This window comes from Scleropages formosus, chromosome 19, assembly GCF_900964775.1.
Source record: "Scleropages formosus chromosome 19, fSclFor1.1, whole genome shotgun sequence".
Lineage (NCBI taxonomy): Eukaryota > Metazoa > Chordata > Actinopteri > Osteoglossiformes > Osteoglossidae > Scleropages > Scleropages formosus.
In genome coordinates this window covers 8,561,130-8,582,522 of record NC_041824.1, presented here as the reverse complement: position 1 = coordinate 8,582,522, position 21,393 = coordinate 8,561,130, and the positions used below count along the sequence as shown (strand labels likewise).

Below are 21,393 nucleotides of genomic sequence, written 5' to 3'. Positions count from 1 at the left end.
GCAATTTTGCAAAAAAAAAAAAACTGTTTTGTTGCTTTGTTTTATACAACAGAATGATATTACAGTCGATTCATATCTTCTTTTTTAATCTCCTTTTTTTAAGCCGATTTACTCTTATTTTGCTATTTTCAACATACAATCATTCAGCCAAGGTAGCTCAATTATGATAATATTCAAATGTAATAACAAATAGCAGCAACTGAATAATTTCCACATTTACTGTACATAATAAGAATAATTAATAAGTCAATAAATGAGCCATATAATCAGACAGAAACCAGCTGTGAACCTCAGAGAGCTTTTCATCTCCAGCTTTATTCACACTGTTAAAACCTTGAAAAATCACACAAAATACACCTTGTAAAGCATCACTATGGGTTTTCATTTTAAAAAGTTACAGATGTTTGGAAGAACGCTCGTTAAACTCGACTTATTTTGTAACACAAAGCGAAAACCCTGAAGCGGCCAGATGGGCCGTTTCGCATCGGAGGAATACTGCATTATTTATTAATTAATATCTATATTAATATCTATTAATCATAAATAACGTTTCGTCTGAAATATGTAACATATAACACATAAACATATAACAAAGAGCATATATATCCAAATCATATAAATAATGTTACAGTATTTCAGGTTTTGTGGGTGCACGTGGGGAGGCTCCTATAGCGCGCGGGGCTCCGGTCGCCATGGCAACAGCGCGACAGCGCATCAGAGGCGACGGGGTGATGGTGGTGGCAGTGTGACTGCTGTCAAACGCTCGTACCACGGAGGTCTCGAGGATCGGGGCCCCCCGCGACTTCCCCGCTCAGCTGTCTGTGTGTAGAGAGGACACAGAACACAGGTTTAGTGCAGTGGTTACAGCTGCTGCCTTTAGACCCCCAAAGGTTGCAGGTTCGAATCCCCCTCTAGCTATAGAACCCTTAAGTCACTTTGGAGAAGAGCTTCAGCTAAATGAACCTGACAATATGTGAGCCATGATTGCTAGAAATGCATTGTGATTCTCCCCCCCCCCCCCCTTTTTTTTCCTCATTTTAACTATCAGGGATCATAGTTGATGCAGTAGACAGTTTAAAAAAAAAAAAGATGACTATGGCAAAATACGCCCGTGAGTATTTTCCTAAGTGTGCATCTGGAGGGCAACTGTGCATCAGTGGGCTCTGGAGGCAAAGCTTTTTTGTTATTTCCATGGCTTTAGCAAATTATCACAACTGTGTAACTGCGGTTCACTTGAAAACGCATTCTTTTGCCATTTCCTAAGCTTTTTAAGCTTTATTGGATATATTAACTTTTATTTTTTCCATTTAGCAGCTGCTTTCCTCCAAATCATGTTCAACGATCAACCAATATTTTGCTGAACCTTTTATCCAAGGTGACTTACAGTGTTAGATACAGTGCACTGAACTCCCGACAGTCAATTCACACATCTACGCAGGAGCATCGCGACACCAGCGCTACCCACCTTCACCTCATCAGATGTGTCAACCTGCAAGTTTTGCAAATCTTAAGGTACCAGTCCATAGACTGAGTCGCCCACATATAAAAGGCAACAGGTTCTCTCAGTAGCTCGACACTTTTTTGCTATGATGGGTAAACACAGTAACACACCACCCTAAAGTACCAGCATCCTGTAGGTGCACACATTTAATTCTTTGAAGAGGGTAAATCACAGCAGAGGTCTGACAACTCGAGAGTACAAATTAGGAAGCAGAGGTGAGCAAAGAGCAGCGAAGACATTTACGTTTATTTGTATGGGAAGGGAAAGGAAACACTGTCGATGTGAAACATTTTGACAAATACTAGACCATCCGTCAAGCATGTCGAAAGATGGGAAAAAGCAGTTAAGTGAAATGCATTTATGGTTAAAAAAAAATCACTTGCACCAATTAAATATTTTTCCTTCCTTTTGTTAAAATGAAAAATGAATTATGCACAAATTATCCCTTGACTGACTGGAGAAATCTTTGGCTTATTTCTTACTGCTGACTAATTATGTAGAATTACTAATTAAAATATACCATTTATAGAATTTGACAAATATAATACAGCATGTTATCAATATGCTATATATTAGGCTAGGTGCACTTTGAACAAATGTGGATAAAAAGCGAAAGATAAAGCAGAAGTGTAATACAGTCCTACCTCCCCAACCTGCCATCCGTTTGCAAACTCTCAGTCCTCACGGCACCGTCTGGCGTTCTGCTCTTGAGCTGTTTGCTCCTGCTCAGCAAGGCGGAGAAGATGCAGGCGTCCGGGGGAAGGTGATGTTCTGCTACGAGCTCAGCTGAAGGGAAAAGGCGAGGGAGAGTCACGCACTCCGCGAGGCTTCCGTGTCACTGGAGGCAGCTGAACAGCACTAGAATTAATTATAAGTTCAAGAGCAATTATCAATGATTTAAAAAACTAAGCTGACATAGGAGTAAAAAACCAAAAATATTTCAATATTAACAAATTAGACATTAATTTGGAAGGCTCCGATAAAACAAGTGTGAAACCTAAGCTGACACGAGTAAAAAGTATTTTTCTCTATATTAACAGGTGAAGAACGTGTGTATATTAGAAGCACGTGGAATCGCAAAGATAGCAAAGGCACTTTTAATAAACAACGCAGCTCTTTTTTGCATCATAACTGCTGCGTTTGAGTCCTGTTGACCCAGTATGAAAGGAGTCCTTACGACAGATCTGCTCGCCTGCCTGTCCAGTCGTCATCTTCTCATCTTTGACTTTCTTCTTGGCGTCTCTTGAAGCCTTCCAGTTAATCAGAAACTGTCTGAACATTTCGTTAATTTCTTTGCCGTCAAGCTCCTCTGCAACACAACATCCAGACAGAAGCAACCGTGACAATTTTTACTGTGTCTTTGCTTAAAGGCATCAGTGGTGCTTTGCTGAGGAAGGTCATGAGAAGTATGTTTTCCCTTGACTTGATGTAACAGTAGACGAGAACGAAGAGCGAATTTCGACGATTCTGAGAGTCATTTTCTCACCCAGTTTCCTGCACACAGTTATCAGTCTATCCCTGTACTTGGACTTATGACAGACAGGATTTCCACTCAGATCCATGCGACTCAGCTCTGGCCAGTGGCCGAAAACCACTTCTAATTCCTGCCAGGAAAAGAGAGACACATTATACCTCCCGACACACTGCACAAATATAAAATAAACAGCAATATCCTCAATTGCCAACAAATCTCCGTCACTATTTCAATAATGTTGAGATGCAATGCAGTTGTAATTGTGCGTTGCTATTATTATGTGCTGGAAATATGACTAGATGGCGTTAATTTTGACAAACATGCAGGTGACTTTAGACACCAAGTAACCGCATCCAAAAAAGTCAGCAAATTTCAAGAAAATGAACTTAAGTGCTTTAACCCCCTCCCCGTGAATGCATTCTGTATTGCCTAGAAACAAAAGCTTGGAGATCTATGTTGATGTGTCGTTTCTGTCACACCATCTTCGCATTAGAAATGATGCGTCTGCAAATCCCAAACACGGAAAAATATTTGGAAAGATGTCAATACCTGTTTAGACATTACAATGTAGAAATAAGAGGAATGTGTGCAGAACGACTATTATTAATAGATGCTGTCCCCAGTATGACATGACACATAACTTTCCAGCATGCCAGTCTGCAAGCATATTTCCTAAAGGCTTATTAATCCATGGCGGAAATACGATGATGCCCTGGACATACATTGTTCATCACTTTATGCCATTTAGTCAACTGGGCCGCAAAACTAAAACTGACAAAAACTGTGACAGATGACCATGTCAGGGCTGTCACTCGCACAAGGGGCTCTGCATTCTCCTCACAGTGGCTGGATGGCGCCCAAAGGACTCTGTCCCAGACCCACAAGTGACCCGGTCAGAGTGTGTTCGACTTTATCCACTTCTACAAACAGCCATCTGTCACTCTCTTCACTATCTGTCGTAATCTGTTTGAAAAATCCATAACTCTTTGTCTGGACTGTGGCTAAATTGCAGAAAAAAGAGGGACTGATCTTTATGGTCTGGAGAAAAACTGGACTGCCAGCATGTAAAGCACAGATTTGTAATTAGAAAATCCTAAGAATTATTACTTAAAACTAAAGGAAAGCTGGGAGAGTGCACGTGAGCTTACCAAAACAGTGCAACGCTGATGAAGGCATCCTGCCGAAACGCATCCGTCGAATTACAAGGAATATAACTATTTCGGTAAGCTTTCACACGCTCTCCAATCTTTGCTTTAGTCTTCATATATACCGGGGGTTCTGAGCATCTAAGCCCTTCACTGGATAAGTAGGGCACATCTTTTTTCAATATCATAATTATTTGTTAGCCATTTTTAAGTTAAATGTAAAAATTTCCTGTTTTTGTTGTTTAAATGCATGGTTTTGAAGGATAAAAACTCTGAGCTATCAGTTGACGGCCCCCCCTAAGGATTCCTGTGCCGATTTGCCAAACAACTCGGACCCTGTACGAGCACAGAACAGTCCGACTCTGTGCAGCCCGGGCAGAGATCGGTTTTCCAGGAGCCTGATTCTCGTAGCACCTCACTGCACACGAGAGCACGTCTTGTTTCCTAAACACCCCCCCGTTCCATACTATTCATATTGTATCCCAAAAGTGATCTGTGTGTGCATCCGTGAGCTTGCAAAACTAACACTGGCATTTCAAACACACTGTATTCACAGAGGTTCATCCTGGGTCAGTTATCGGACAAATAAACTTTCCGCCACTTATTTACAGGAGTTAAGAGGAGTTTTACGTTACCTTCATGTCATGAAGCTGGTTATCTGCAGCAAAAAACTGTTTCAGATTCTTAAGTACCATAAGGTCCCCTATTTCATCAATATTGTTGTTGCTGATGTTTAAAACGCTTAATGATTCCTGAAAGAGAGTGATGTCAGGTGGGCAAGTTATAAAGGTGCGCATATAGACAGTAAATGCTTGAGTTTTAAAACAAGTGCGACACTTTATATTTTTAATCTGCACACTAAAAATTAATCTACGTAAATGCGCAGACAAATCATACAACGAGGACAGAGGTTAAATTGTATTGTGTTCATTCACGCTGAAATTTTAACTGCGAACACTAGGAGCCATTTACATGTCTACCAGTAAATTGCTTCAATTATCCAAGTAAACAAATTTAGCAAAATTGCAGTTTGTTTACTTTTGGCTTAAGATACAAACAACCAACAGGGCACTTTTTCCTTCATATATCACTGTCATGTGTGAGCGCTAACAGAGCCGTCATTTAGCTCTGCTTCCTTCAGTACAGTAACCAGCTAATTATACAAACTTATTTTAATGTGTGAAATCACTACACTGAAAATATATAAACCATGCAGGACGAAACAGAGTGTGTAATAAAGAATTATTAATAATATCCTAAGCAGCTCTTCAAGGGATACTACTACTTACTACAGCGTGGTGGTCCAGCAGGACTCAATGTTATAATCATTATACAGATAAATTCAAAAATGAGTTAAAGAAAATCATGGCGAATTATTCTGTTATCACCCTTTTTGTAGAGTGTATAACTTTTCCCGCAGCATCTTCAAGAACGAGTAGCACATAACTCTATTTTCATTTCCATCTCCACCACGTTGGCTGGAGGTAGAGCCTTACAGAGAGAGAGACCAGGGTTCGAGGGTCAAAGAGGAGCTTCTCTCCCAGAGGCAACCTCTGGCCTTCCACGTGCAGCTCCTTCAGCTCCCCCAGCTGCTCCAGTCCCTCCACCACCATGATGCTGTTGCCCCCCAGGAACCTGGAGCACAGGGTACAGGTTCTCTGTGAGACTCGCCCACCCCAGCAGCCTCAGCAGAGTCACACTCGTCCCCGTGCCTTTGCCCACGTTAGGCGTTACTCACAGCTTGGACAGCTTTCGCAGGGATGACAGGTTCTCGATGTGTGTGATACTGTTGTTCTGCATGTACAGGTGCGTCAGGTTGGAGGCAAAGTCCAGGTTGCAGATCTGCGTTATTTGATTGTCATACAGGTAAAGGACTGTAAGGTTTTTACACACTGACAGATCTTCCTGTGGACAAAAAAAAAAAAAAAAAAAAACATGCCACAGTCTTAATAAGGACTTCAAAAATATCCAGATAATGACTAAAGAATATGCTCTCCACAATTTTTCTTCCTTTATGACTTTTAAAAGAAGAAAATAAGATACTTACAATATCCTCAATTTTTTTGTTGGAAAAATTGAGATGTGTGAGTTTCTTTAAATACTGCACAAGGGACTCGTGTCTTTTGTTTTTCAAGCACGCTGCAGACTGGGCAATCAAATCCACGTTGAGACGGACCATGACTGCTTCTCCCAGACCAGTCCTTTACAGCAACGCTCTCCAGGACGGAATAACCGCAGCTGGCTGGTAAAAACAGAGAGAGTGAGTTTGCATAACCCGTGAAGCTGTTTAGAAAACCTCCCATCCCTCCCTGCAACACTTCAAAACAGAGGAGCAGGATTTCACAGTAAATTATATTTAAACGTAACATGATGCGGTTACAGAAATGCCTATTTCCTTTTGGTCGAAAAGCCAAATCCAGGTTCTACTAATTTGATCTAAATGAGGCAAACAGAGGGTTTGGTTTAACAAGAAACCACATTACAAAAAACTATCTGCAGAAGTTATTCTTATTAACAGTCAAAAAGTAAAAGGTAGAACAGTTGAGCTATTTAGCTTTAGGTGTAATACAGTGGTGGGTGGTAACAAGTTACATTTATTCTGTTACTGTAGTACATTTCTGTAGAATGTGTGCCTTTCAGGTAGTTTTTGGCATTAATACATTTTCCTTTTCTCAGTTACACATTAAGGAAAAATGTGCTCCTACTCACTTTCATTTCTGTCAGTTTACTGCTATTATTTCTGAATTTTTTACATTTAATGTTCCAGCTTTCACTCCCTAAAACCACTTTTGCTGTGAATCGCCAGCAGCCGTGTATCATCAGACTGTGGTGTGTCATGTGTAACAGACATGACTTACATTTACATGCATTTTATAAGTAGTGTGTTGATAAAGGGTCGACATTTTTCTAAGCAATGACAGCAGTCGGAGTTTAATGTCGACCTGTTGAGGTTAGGGAATCAGTTTTTGCCCTGCTTTCACTGACAATCTCACATTAAATGGTTAATAATAATATCTTATTTCCCCTATTCTGAGAGTTGTATTTTATAAGTATGGAGTCAAACTGTTTTTTAACTGAGTTCTTTGGCAAAGTTTCTTTCCCGGGCAGCTGTGTCTGAAGGTTGTTGTTTTGAGCCCCACTCCTGCCTGCGGTGCCCTTGATCACAGCACTTGCGCTGTCAGAATACCACACCTTATATAATAGATAGAGTTGAATATTAATTTAGCTGACAGTTCCCTCCAAAGCAACTTACAATGATGATATTACAATTATTTACCCATGATTTACACAGCTGGGGAATTTTACAGGAGCAATTTATGGTAAGTACCTTGCTTAAGGTGGGATTCAAACCTACAACCTCTGGGTCCAAAAGCAGCAGCTCGACCCACTGCGCTACCAGCTGTCCCTTCAGACACTTCAGTTCAGCCGCCTGGGATGAAACTTAAGTGTCCGCTGAGGGCCTCGTTGATACAGTAATGTACCATGTTGTGTACCCTGTTATGCAGCACTCATCGCTGTACACGTGTCGTCTCACGAGGACACGAGGTCTTTTTCCCTAAAGAGCTGCAGAACTAACTTTCGAGTAATATATATATATTCGGTGATGTCAGAAAGCGATGAGAAATTAAGGAGGAGGGGGGGGAAGACTCGCACCGCGCGACTATATAGAACATCCAGTCGCACCGGAAGCAGAGTCTCGACATGAACATACGGGTCCTTGCGGTACCTGTCAGCGCTCCGCCAAACTCGCCGTTCGCTCCCTGCAGTCGGGCGCGAGCCGAGAAGCGAGCGAAACACACGGGCCGCTTCGGCGATCGCCGCTCCTCTCACGTCTGCTTCCCTGTTTGGGACGCCGTCGCGCCGTCGTCATGGAAACGGAAAGCGGGCGTGCGCGCGCCCCGCCGCCGAGGGAGGGGTGACGCGTCCGGCCTGCGTCTGTGCGGCGAGTTGTCGCGTGAAAAAAGGCGGGAAAAATTCCCGGAAGTGGGAACGTTCGGTGTCGTGGAAATGAGCGCTGGCGAGTCACGAGGCACAAATAGCAGTCCTTTATAGGCCCCTTTCGTGCGAGATTTAAGCTGTGTGTTGGTGGGCACAAGTTTTTGTCTGTAAATGAGCAAAATGTGCCCCGTGTGCGTGGGCAGCTGCGTTCCTCAAACACGCCGAGTGACGGACAAACAACGTACATGATCATGTACGGACTCGACTGCCTTCGCTCTTTAACCCTCCGTTAAAGCGCATTATCATGATGAGAACAATAAATAATTTGTGCGTAAATCATGTTTGCGTACCTTTTAAAATAAATATATATAGTAACGATCCGCATTACTGATGTTTAGGCGGGAAAATGTATTTATTGGCAATAGTTGAATTGTGGGTAAATTTTAAATAGAGGGTTCAACCATTAGGGCAGTTTATAGCGAAACTAAGGGGCGACTGTTTGCCAGGGTGTAGAGCAAGAGCTTGGGGGCATTAAGGTGCTTAGGAAGGCCAGTTAGAAGTGCAGGTTTTGGGGAAAAAAATGTCATCCTTGGACTGAGAATGTTATTTCCCTGTGGTGGTATATATACTGTAAATATATTGTAGGAAGGTGATCAGGAATCATCTGCTGAGTTTTATGCACCATGAAAATCGGTGCATAAAGTGGAAAGAAACTAACTTAAGAATCATGTTTGCACCTATGTCTCTCTTTCTACTAATGTAATGTACAAATCGTATTTTCCACACGTCACTTCCTCCCAAAAGAATAAATGTCAATATAATTCCGCACAGTAATGCATGTTGTCCGGGGACGCTGCAGGTTTCCGCAAAGCGGTAAAAACACGGTACACTGAGAGTAAAGCCCCCACCCTTTAGTGACAGCCGGTGTTTCTCCGCAACGCGCCGCCTTTTTTTCCTCAAGCCTTCACCAGACTGCGCAAAATGACAGAAATACTGTGTTTCCAGGTATCGCAGAAAGGTCGACGGGAAAGAGGCCAGTTAAAGATGGGCTGTAACTGGGAAGGCCTGAAGTCGAAGCACATAAAATGAATTTCCTTTCTCCTGCTGCAACGTCCCTTGAGCTCCGCGGAGGCCCGAAGGTAACAGGATCTAGAATAAATACGGCAGGACTGGCAGAGGAAACAGCAGATGAATTACACTGTTTTTTTCACAGCACACATGGATTATTCCTGCAATAGAAAGGAGACTTAAAAAAAACACACGCTTTAATCCAAATGTAAACATACATTTTATAGCCTTTTTAGAAGAGAGAGGGAGTTTTAACACATCTCTGTATATTTTGAAAATACTGCTATGAAGGTTTGCTCATTTTGAACAATCATGTTTCTTTCATCCATGCATCCATTTTTAGTAATCGCTGGAGCCGGTCAGGGTCGTGGTGGTCCGGAGCCTATCCTGCAATCACTGGGCACAAGGCAGAGGGGGGCGCACCCTGGATTCGACGCCAGTACAATGAGATTAAATATAGTCACTCAGTGGGGTTACTCAGAAGCCAAAGAGAGGTGGAAGGGCCTCTTTTGGATGTGACCCCACAGGTTTGTGGCAGATCCTGCATCCTGGCGTAACACACATCCTTTTGCACTTACAAAACACCGCAACCCCTATTTTTGGTGAATGTATGTGTTGTGTTTTGTGGTGTGTTATGTATTTTATGTTAGGTGTAGGGTTTTTAATGGCACATTTTACTTAATTTGCACAATTTAAAAAATTGCACTTATTGCACTTTTAAGTAGTCACTTATAAATGACTACGTGTGTGGTGTGTTTGTATTAATCATTTATTTATTGTTATTTATTTATCATGTGGGGGTGCGGTGGCGCAGTGGGTTGGCCCACAGTCCTCCTCTCCAGTGGGTCTGGGGTTCGAGTCCCGCTTGGGGTGCCTTGTGACGGACTGGCGTCCCGTCCTGGGTGTGTCCCCTCCCCCTCCAGCCTTACGCCCTGTGTTGCCGGGTTAGGCTCCGGTTCCCCGCGACCCCGTATGGGACAAGCGGTTCTGAAAATGTGCGTGTGTATTTATCATGTTTATTTTAGTGTGGTGTAGATTACTTTGTTGTGTGGGTGCATGTCGTTTTCTAATTCTGCATATGTATTTCATCATTCACCTATCCCACTAAAACATTAATAGGGGAGATGTGTTGTGAAAAGGGAAGCACCCAAAAACAGTAGGTAAGGTGTATGGTAACACCCTGGGTACAGGCCAGGGGACTGCCCCTCTTGAGCAGTGAATGTTACCGGGTAAGTCTCCTTTTAATTATTTATTATGTATGGTTTTAAGCCTTTTCGGTATATTTTTAGTGTTTTAAAGGTTCTGCCACGCGGTCTTCATATTAGCTGGTCTTATTGATTTTTATTGTTTTATCTTAGATTTTATTATTGGCATGGCCATTTTTAGGATTAAATTTATTTATTGAATAAAGATTTTAATTACCGAAAATAATGGAGAAACTTATTTAAACCAAAAAAAAAATCAAATTATGAAAAAGATTAAAATGTAAAAGAAAAACATGTACTGTATGTATTTAACACTCCTGTGATTCCTAGCAAAGTGGATTCATGAGGTTTTGATTTTCCATAGTTTATTCTTCAGTTATTACTTCCCACATCAACAATTAAGAAAAAAAAAAATACCAGAAGCAAATGTATCTACTTGGGAAACTGAATTTGAATTGACAAGAAATTGCAGTATAAACATTTGGATGTCATAATGAAAAAAAGAAGAAAGAATTTTATTCATGGCATTTTTGATCAATCTGTTTAAATTTATTGTTGCACTTATTCTTATCTCATATAAATTATACCTAGGACTGAGATGTGACATTGTTTTCTGGATCTGAATAGAAATAGTGGCTTTATTATACCAAGAAAATTCCTTGTCCTCCACGAATTCCACATATTACTTTAAATACATTAAATCTGACAACATTTTTACCATGGCACTTACATGGTTCTCACATTCACTAAATTGTGCATTTACCCATAGAAACAAACAAAACATATATAACCCATGAAGGACAACAGAGATATTCATTTGTGACATTTGAGCTCAAAATTTCAGACAGTTGACAAAAATACCAGACAGTGTCAAACCTTTGATCAATAAATTGATGCTGGGATGTGAAAATGACATTTATTTATTAGGCTTAATGCTTTTGTGATTTTAAAAGGACCTGAACAGTGCAGGTCCTTCTTTGCAACTCAGACATAGTGACACAATCAGAGCGACTGGACTCCACTTACATATTCCATGAGTGTAGCGGAGAGGAAAATATTACAAAAACACTTTTTAAAACTCCTTTTTAAATTTTTATTCTCTCAAGGCTGCAGAACATTTGTCAGCCAGTCACTACCATGGCTGTTTTGGAAGCCAAAGTTAACAGCTCATTTGTTTGTCCGCCAAGAGTCTGCCAGGAGCTTTTTGACGGATAACCCTTTGTCCCACAACCTACAGTGCGACTCATCGCTCTACTCTGGTCCCAGCACTTCTTCATCTGAGCAACAAGTACTTATTTATCACTCTAATGCAGCTTCTTTTCAATTCTCTTAAATTACTCTGGACTTGTACTTCATTAAGAGTGATGACTGTGGTAACGGGAAACGCTGTCATAAATTTGCAAATCATGTAACTGTTCACAGGGGGTGCGGTGGTGAAGTGGTGCAGTGGGTTGGACCGGGTCCTGCTCTCTGGTGGGTTTGGGGTTTGAGTCCCACTTGGGGTGCCTTGTGATGGACTGGCATCCCGTCCTGGGTGTGTCCCCTCCCCCTCCAGCCCTTTGCCGTGTGTTGCTGGGTTACACTCTGGCTCCTTGCAACCCCATATGGGACAAGTGGTTTCAGATGATGTGTGTGTAAATGTTCACTCAGGTATACAAAGTATTGTTTCACTTTATCATTGGGTAAACCTTTGATTTTATCAGCGTTTCTTTTTATACTTTAAGCCATTTATTCAAATCAGAGTCTGGTGGTTAGTCCCAAAAGGCTATTGACAGTCATGTAATGATTTTTATTTGGTATAAGAATTTATTTGGAAGCTGGTATTTGGCAGCTAGTAGCATAAGATCAGAGGTTTGAATCCCACCTCTGCCTGTGATACCCTGGTAGTGCAGGGGTCGAGCTGCTGCTCTTGGTTGTAGGTTTGAATCCCCCCCTTGAGTGCGGCACTTACCCTGAAACTGTGCCAGTATAAAAAATTACCCAGCTGTATAAATGGGTAATTGTTGGTAGATTAACATTGTAACTTTGAAGAAAAGCATCAGCTAAATGAATAAATGTAAAAAAACTGACAGTACTTACTGAGATTTATGGAGTTACACTAATTCTAACATTGTTTTCTCTTTAAGCTTTCTTCAATACTTTTAAGTGTATTGGTCCTGTGTGCCAACAGATCCACAGCTCCATTAGGTACTTTGCAGTTTATTCAAAGAAAATTAGAAGACAGCAAACATAATTTCAAAGGAAGCACAGGTGTTCATTCCTGATCCTGCTGCCCCAAAAACAAAATAAATCTGCTAATTGATCAGTGAAACAAGAGAACCATGAAAATGTTCGCTTCCTCTCCTCCACCCTCCAGGCGCAACACCCTGTGTGTTTCAGAACAAACATGCTGTCTGAGGGTCCACAGCGATACAGAACAGAACTGCTGCCTGAATGGATCCCAGTCTATCTGCTCCAGCTTCTGCGACGCATCACTTCAAACCTTCTAGCCGTAGGGCCCCGAACAACTGTGTAAGGCACAGAGAGAACCTGCTAGAGTGTTCATGGGTGACAGGTTACACATGTGCCAGGTAGGATTTACCATATGAGACCATGACTGTTTACTCTTCCATTATGTAATACCACAATGGGCTAGAACCCAGCCGACAAGCTGCCAGTTGCATTGTGGTGCGTGATGAAAGACTCAGTCATGACTTTCTTAGAGTGTTACACTAGGTCACACAGTAGTGTGTGTAGTCCAGACATAGCCAAATAATTAAATGCAATGGAAATATCACAGAGCAGCACCACCTCTAAAGCATACAAAATACTTCACATATTATTTGAATAAGGCACACACTAAACGAGAACACAAACTTCAAAAAAATTGTAGGCATTGGTGCTTTAAATGAAGCAAACAAAGGGGAGAAAAGGAAAAAATAAAACAAAGTTTGCGATGCCGAGTACTGAAATAATTGGAATTGATGATTTCAATGCGAATAAGACCACAGAGTAAACAGTTAACTTTTGCAAGGTAACCGAATTCTGTCAGACCTTTTATTGCACCAAACATTTTAGTCTTCGACCTGTGACTGGCCTGAGAAAGAATTACACAAAACACACACCTAGGGTAGTACTTGTACTGTTTAATTGTGCGTTTAAGACTGAAGTGAATAATTTCCACCCTTTTACTGCCATCGGGATGTCAGTGTTCACATCTGCAGGGAGCTATGGTTTTCCTCCTGGCTTTTCGGGACGCACGTACACTTGATTGAAGAGATTATCTTTGATCACTTGGGACATTAAGCCGTTGATGACTTCTATAGTGGTCTTGCAGCTGAAATTTAAAATCCAGAGGGGAGGGGGGGGGAAGAGAGAGAAAAAAAGTTTAATTTCAGCCAAAACAAGACAACTGATCCTGTCAACTATTTCACTCACTGAGCTCCCATTTACTGCAACAGAGGTGTCCTGCAAAATTATTTGTTCTACATGATAAATGTATGAAGACCCATTGCAGATTAACTATTCAGGTACAGGGGAGTGTAGATGCTGTATAAACGGTACCTCTCCCGCGTCGCCTTGGCCAGTTTGTCGTCGGTCTTGCGGTCCCTGGGATCCGCACTCGGCACGACGGAGCCTCTTCCCAGCTGCGACTCGGACTGCTCCAGCTTCTCAGACAGGTCCAGCACCTGCCCCGTCGTGTATTCTAAATTCTGGGGGGGTGTAGAAGAGAATATCAGCAGCTCCTTGTGTTAGGCAGCATCATAACCCTCCAGGCCCTTCTCCTGCACCATTTCTCACACAAGAAAGCAGAAAGGCTCCTTGTTTGGCTCCTGCGTGTTTGCCGAAGCCTTGTGGAACGTTCCGTGAAAGCCCATACAGCTCACAATCAAGGTTAGGTACATACAGAAATACAGAGACAGATAAAGACATGTGGGCAGACATATGGATAGAGAGATACAGATACACAGAGAGACAGTTGTGGCCAAAAATAAACACCATTGTGTTTTTTTGGGAATAACTCGTAATTTTCTGTACAAGCTGAGACCGACCAAAGTGGCTGGTCTCCACAACTCTTCATCTCTCTCGTATCGTAGAACCTCTGCAATGGCTTGATTTGTGGCCGATAAAGTGCTACCAGCATACTGCATGTACTAAGATGCAGATCACCCTGTTTGGACTGTTTCCGGTCTTTGGGAACAGATCTGAAGTGCAAGGCTTCAAGAAGGGTCAGTGACACCGATTTACACGTTACAGGGCAAATGATCCACAGCGTCTTTTACTTTAAAAGTACATTGAGAGCTACAATTCATATGGGGGCCAAAAGGTCTCAATATATCTGGTAACCCAATTACCTTAAAACACACCAGCATGTAGCCTCTGACACCTTTGTTCAACACTCAGATTTTTATACTATGTACAATTCAGCAATTTATGCAACAGGGTAATTTTTACTGTATCAATCCTGGACACTCATTGCTCAAGGGTAGTAAAGCAGGAGCAGGGATTTGAACCCTGGATGTACTGACTGCAGTTTGATGGCTTTAACCACTACGCTAGTAAGAGTGACATGGATGTTGTTTTCACTTACTGTCAGCAGGCTTGTCGAGCTGAGAACGTGGATCCAGTGTTTGTTCCTCAGGAGCTCCAGCAACTTGCGGTCCAGGGTGGACTTGAAATATGTTACTTCCAGTGCATAGTATCTAAGAACAAAAACTGATTTTCCCCCCCTTCTGTGTAAATGGGATGGAGAGCAGAACTAACAGAATAGATAAGGTATTTTCAGCTTATATATTGTTTTACATTTACTTTGATTTGTGCATTTTTAAAAAAAAAAAAAAAAAAAAAAAGATCAGATAGCGTCAGGGCTACACAGGGAGGTTTTACCCCATAGCTCTACAGCACAGTAAAAAAAGGAAAAAAAAGTGAGGGCTGCTTATATCTCACTGTTTGCAGTGCACACCAAAGTCTTCTATTTTATTCAGCGGGATGGTCTGATAATCAGAGGGCCTGTCGCTTGGCGGCTTGAAGCCCTGCGAAAAGTTGCAAGGTAGATGGGACTCAAACATGTGGCAGTATAAATATTTATTAAATGAAAACATCTCAAATCTGGTACACGAAAGACTCCGTGACACAGAGAGCTACCTGATATTACTGTACATTATGTAACACACCAGGTGTAAGTCATTTACCGTAATGTGCTTAACGAAAGCAGCACAGGGGGTCCTCGACTTAGACAGGGTTCCGCTCCCACAGCCTCATGAATGGACTGTCCTAAATTGCACACCCCTTTATACTGACTATATGTGCCATAAGGACATATGAACAAATAAGCAGTGATGCTACGTTGCGCAACAGGACTTTTATATTTTTTTCCACAAATTTCACAACATTATTAATGTCACAATAACATGGGATATATGGCCCAGTGTTCCATTTTCAGGCTCCTTTATTATTTTCTCTATTCAGTTCTAGATGTACTGTCTTTCACTTTTTTCCAGCACCACCACAACACTTACTTTTTCACAGGGTAACTATTTAAAAAAAAATATATATATATATATATATATATATATATATATATATATATATATATATAAAACTCTGAAGGAAATCACAAATTAAACATTTTGTGAACAAAACACAATCGCTACCAGACACCCAAACACTGACTGAGACCCAGATAACTAGAAATATGGAAGTTGTTGTTCAGCGGATGGACCAGTTGTCATCAGACATTATGACCAAATGCTGGGACTTGAAAGTTATATAATAATGTTGATGGGACAGCGGTCGTAAGTCTGGGTTATCATAAGTAGCATGTGTCAGAAGTCGAGGACCACCTGTTTAAAAAAAAAAAAAAAAAAAACTCCTTCAACGGGATGCACTTTCACCTTAGGGTATGTTCTGAAGGCTCCCAGGTTGACTTTGCCTTCAGATATGGTTCGAGATGGGTCAATCTAAAAGACATAAAATCAAAATTCAGAGTATTGGGAGCAAAACCAGTCATGGAAAATGATTGTGATTAACATCAAAAAAACTGGACACCGTCTGTCCAAAAAGCATAACTAAAGGATCTAGATAGATAGATAGATAGATCAAATTCACATTAGTGAAAAACCAAAAAGTGTTCATACGACTCGAGCACACAGCTTCCGGACTTGCGGCCACACTTACGACGACAGCCACGAAAGGCTCCTGGAACTGCTGGTTGAGCATCTGAGTGCTGACATCGATGCCTGAGAGCCAGCAGCCGTAGCCTGGGTGACTGTGGTACCAGCCGATGGCGTTCTCCAGCCGGCCGACCTGGTCATGGTACCACACAGAGTCACATTCACTGTTAACGATGCTGGAATCACACCAGTGTGCGTCACATATGCATCATCTAAACACAAATGCAAACATCAAGTCATACTAGTGGATGGAATAGTTGAAGTTTAATTAAATATGATGAACAGTTAACAACCTAAGGGTAAAATTCACTGTGTCAAACTCTCCAGTTACATGTTTAAGACCTGAGCTTTTTCCATTAATTTTTAGCCTTTCTCAATGGTCCATTTTCACAAAGTTTAGGGAACGCCATGTGCGTTTCTCGTTCCCACCTTTAGGTGGCAATAAAGAGCAACCAAACAGAATAAGAGCATGGAACCACCTTCATTATACTCAGTTCCACTGTTCACAGCTCCTGCTGATGTTTAAAAATGCTGGTGATCGTCAGTATAATAATGATGAATGTCGCACATTGATTAAATCAGTCAACCAGATTAACTGAGAAATTAAGGAGGTGGAATCCTATTTTTCAGACAATTTTCGCTGTCACAATATCATTTACGGCTGGTGTAAATTAGGGTCTCGGTGGTCGGGAGCCTATTATGAAATCACAGAATGCGAGGCAAATCAAGGTTCGCTCTGGATGGGAGGTTCAGTTGTTTTAAGTTTGAATTTTAATGTAGCTCAAAATTGATGTATAAAAACTCTTAGAGCAAACAATTTATTTATTTTAGATACAATATATTAGACTTGTACAGAATCTCCCTAACAAATAAATTAGAGTAAATTTCTAACAGAACTTTGTCAGATTTCGCTGAAACTTCCTTTGCATCATAGCAACTCCATCCATCAATGAGGATGAGAAGTTGATGAAAATGCACCGAAATCCTACAGAAGTTTTTAAACTCATAACTTTGAGGTTTTTAACAGATCCCAGCCTGTGGGTAAATGAAGGGACGTCTGTATTATTACGCTTTCATTAACAGTGGCATCATCGTTACACGTACAAACAAATCAAATTACGAACAGACGACCACACGACTCTCTTAAGTTGAAAACCCAATGCACATGCAATAGACTAACTTCACCTTGCCTAGTGCCCTATACATCCAGGATAAGCTCCAGACCGCCACGATCCTTCATCAGGACACTATTTTTAGGAATGGGTTTATGTGCATATGGTACTCCAATCACCTCAGGCATATACATCAGAACAGATCCTGGTACATATCACAGTACATTTAACTGAACCACGAAAAAACCAAATCCAACCATATCCTACCAGTTTGGCATTCTCGATGTAGACCGTCATGTACTCGTAGGCGGCTGCCTGGGCGTTGACACGCGTCTCTGTGCCCTCCACCGGCAAGGCAAAGCTATCCATGATGATCATTGTCGCTCCATCAACCTTCCCCAGCATCAGTCCCATCACCTCCAGGTTTCCGCCTGACCGGGCATGCATCACCATCTTCAGCAGTGCCAAGGCGGAGATCTTGCAGTATTTGAAGTAATGCCAGCTGATATGCAAATGAGGGCCCGTTAACTAAAATCAATGTGACCTTTTTAAGATCAGTCTATCCAGTACCATTATTTTACACTAAGTCAAAGGTAATTGCAAAGTAAGAACATATCTCAACAGGACAACAGCAGCTAGTGGGAGTGGAACCAACAACATTCTCATTACAAGTACATGATCTTAACTGCTACACCACCCAGCAAAAGCCAACAAAGACTACAGAGAAAATCAAAGTGGGTGTGTAGCACACTGACTAGCTGAGTAAGAACCATGCATAAAAAAGTGACCTTAACTGCTATCAAACAACTACAAGCCACCTTGTTACTTATTAGTGCTCCCTAACTCCCATGGGCAGCATGGTGGAGGACAGGAGGAAGACTTGGTGGTGGTGATGTAGATAGAAGACGCAGTGCTAGTAGAAAAACAAGAGGACTCCGTGGTGGCAGAGGAGAAAGTAGAGGACTTGGTCATGATGGAGGAGAAGCTTTAAGACTCAGTGGTGATGGAGGTCTTGAGAAGAGACACAGAAGGAGGACAAGCTTGGGTTGGAGCACTCAGTGGTGGTTGAGGAGGACATGTCATTCAGTGGTGGAGACGTAGGTAGCAGACTCTGTGGTGGCAGAGGACCAGGAGGTGGATCATTAGGGCTTAGAGGGGGGTTGTCTAGGACTAGGAGACGGTCAGGGTGGTGAAGGAGCAAGAAGAGTCAATGGTGGCAGAGAAGGAGAAGGTGGAGGACTTGGCAGAGGTCTCGGTGGTGATGGGGGTGTTGAAGGAGGAGGACTCAGCAATGGACTCACTCTTTGCTCCAAGGCTTGGCTGCCACGATCTCCTGCTGCTGCTTCTTGTCATACCTGTATATGTCATCAAAGCACTGCACTTCGGACACGTGCGCCGAGCTCGTGCTCGAACTCTCCGGGCTCTCCGGACCCTCCAGGCTGTCCGGGCTGTCCGGGCGCTCCCAGCTACCCGAGCTGCCCTCGGGCACCACACTCTCGGCCAACTCGTCCATGTGCGCGGCCGCAAAGCACCTGTTCGAACAAAGCCCTCGGTGACGCGCCTCGGACACCTGACCTGGCAGCACCGGGAACGTGTTCGCAAGCGCAGCTCGCGCTGCGGCGACCCTCCCCCCTGCACATATGACCCTCGGACAGGGGGTGTGGCACAAGACCAATCGGAGTAAGATTTAAAAATATATATCATTTTCGAATGTTCTGGGGCACAAGAATATCAGTGAAGTTACTGTTACTTACTCCGTCTCTCAAGTGATGTGATTTTATTTGTAGCGTTTCGATGAAACGGCTACATTGTATTGAAAAAGGAGTAATGGCGGCACCTGGCGGATATCCGACGCAATGACACCCGCGATCCTCTTGCGCCTCGAACGTGCCCCACGTGAATTTCCCGCCGTGTCTCAAACAGCGTCGTAACATTTCGGTGTAACGATGACCGATGTCTCGCCTTTGAGCAGCATTTCTTTTTTTTTTTTTACATAACAGTCATAATGCTTTTGAAGACATGAATTTGTGGATTAGCTCTTATTTTTACCCAAAGTGATCAACAGCGTTTGAGACATTTTTAACGCTCGGTGTTTTTACCCTGTAAATAAAGCGGTGGGCTTTGTTTGTTATTCCTTAGCTTACAGCTTTTCCCAAGGTTAACTTAAATGTTATTTTTGCAACAACAAGCTACTCACTAATAGTAGCTGTAATTATTATTTTTATTAGCTTTTTCACCTACAGTGGTATAAAAAAACATAATTATTGCCTCCTTTCCAGTTTTCTCTGTTTTTGCAGCTTTTATACATTAAAATTGCAAAGATCTTTTAGTCACGTCTATCAGTATATAAATACACATAAATACAGTACATAAATACATTGTCGTGGTGAAACACGCTGCTTAATTTCTTACAATTGTGCTGCATTTTCATTGTTGCTGTGCTCCAGGCATCATCTTTTCATACCTGTCTCCTAAGTACTCATGTTAAACGTAAGAATGCTTCCCAAAAGTCAAATGTTTCAGGGAAAAATAAGATCTGCTGAATCCACACTTATATATTTGTCCTTATTTCTGAAACATTTTTTCTGTTTTTTTTTTTTATTTTTATTTTATCACACATCAAGTTCTGCTCCTTTAGAGGTCATTGTCCTATATCCAGAAAAGGCTCTCTTAGCCTGTTAAGTTCTTTCAGATATCTGCGGAGAGATCTACGAGGTGAGACGTGTGTAACAGCCATCTGATATTATTGTAACTGTCTTGTTTCTCAAGGGAATATGATTTCCATGGAAACAGTCCTATGCTCTTTCAATGTGTGATGTATCCAGGCCAAGATAAATATCTCTTCTTTCCTGTTTCCCTAAAAGCGCAGCTGTCGGAGGGTCCAGAGCGCATCACCGGCCGGTCCATTTTAACAGGTTACCGTCGTACTTTCTATTGCAACACATATGGAAACAGCCGGATTTTTAATGGAGAAATTCAGATCGACGAGCTTGTGAACACAGCATAGTAACAGGGTGGGTTATATCTTAAAATTTATTAGTGTATGTAGCAGTGTAAGTCACCTTGGTGAATAAGGTGTGTGGGCTGAGAACACTACATAGAGTTCATTGGGAGTCACTTTGGAGGAAAGTGTCTGCTAGATAAATAAATGTAAATGTAAAATTCAGACTGGTAACCTCCATACTTTGGGTCTGTGTCCTTCATGGTGGTGACCCCTACTGGCTATATCCTAAAGTGCCCTGATGATTGGGTGCAAGTCTGACTGTAACTATGCCACTGGTTTCTTGTATCTAATGGTTTTTTTTTTTTTTTACCTGACATTGTGCCATCCTTACTGCTACACACATACTGACATGCTTCCAAAATAGTTTTTATAGTTAAACATACACTGGCTTCCCTTGTTTAATGAAGGTTCCCTTTTACAAGAATTCACACTTACAGACAAATATTATTTGCTCCCTAAAATTCAGACAACAAGCCATCAAGTCACACTTATGACAGATGCTCTGTGAGAATAGAGATTTCAATTCAAAATGTGAGCCCTGGTGATGTCCAGCACCACACAAGCGCCTCTCAGAAATCCTGTGACCCTCTCTCATGTGCTGTAATAATTAGCTCTGCGGCGAAAAGGTAAAGAAAGCGCTAAGAGTTGAAAAGGACAGCCTTGCCTCCCAGTTTAAAACAGGAAGCGATAAAATGCAGAGAATTCTCATGAAGGGCAGTATCATTATGAATGAATCTGTGATTTGATTTACTCTTTTGCTTTTACTGCAAATAGCTCAGGAAGACAGGTTACA

General features: G+C 41.9%; 2 protein-coding genes across 2 annotated transcripts; both read right to left on the bottom strand.

Annotated features, from left to right (window-relative positions):
* Positions 1 to 358: 358 nt before the first annotated feature.
* Positions 359 to 8,047, bottom strand: ppp1r42 (protein phosphatase 1, regulatory subunit 42). The gene is made up of 9 exons (XM_018740993.2): positions 7,848 to 8,047; positions 6,168 to 6,362; positions 5,859 to 6,025; positions 5,617 to 5,755; positions 4,756 to 4,872; positions 2,988 to 3,105; positions 2,679 to 2,810; positions 2,146 to 2,287; positions 359 to 819 (listed from the first exon to the last, which is right to left on the bottom strand). Exons 2-9 carry the CDS (start codon positions 6,297 to 6,299, stop codon positions 756 to 758), a joined length of 1,011 nt encoding a protein of 336 aa, XP_018596509.1. The 5' UTR covers positions 6,300 to 6,362; positions 7,848 to 8,047; the 3' UTR covers positions 359 to 755.
* A 4,547-nt stretch (positions 8,048 to 12,594) lies between these two features.
* LOC108927661 (COP9 signalosome complex subunit 5-like) lies at positions 12,595 to 19,498 on the bottom strand. Its single transcript, XM_018741078.1, has 9 exons — positions 19,351 to 19,498; positions 18,898 to 19,128; positions 17,864 to 18,098; positions 16,489 to 16,617; positions 16,206 to 16,271; positions 15,259 to 15,344; positions 14,903 to 15,014; positions 13,876 to 14,024; positions 12,595 to 13,648 (listed from the first exon to the last, which is right to left on the bottom strand). The coding sequence occupies exons 2-9, from the start codon at positions 19,107 to 19,109 to the stop codon at positions 13,540 to 13,542; spliced, it is 1,098 nt and encodes a 365-aa protein (XP_018596594.1). The 5' UTR covers positions 19,110 to 19,128; positions 19,351 to 19,498; the 3' UTR covers positions 12,595 to 13,539.
* Positions 19,499 to 21,393: the final 1,895 nt, after the last annotated feature.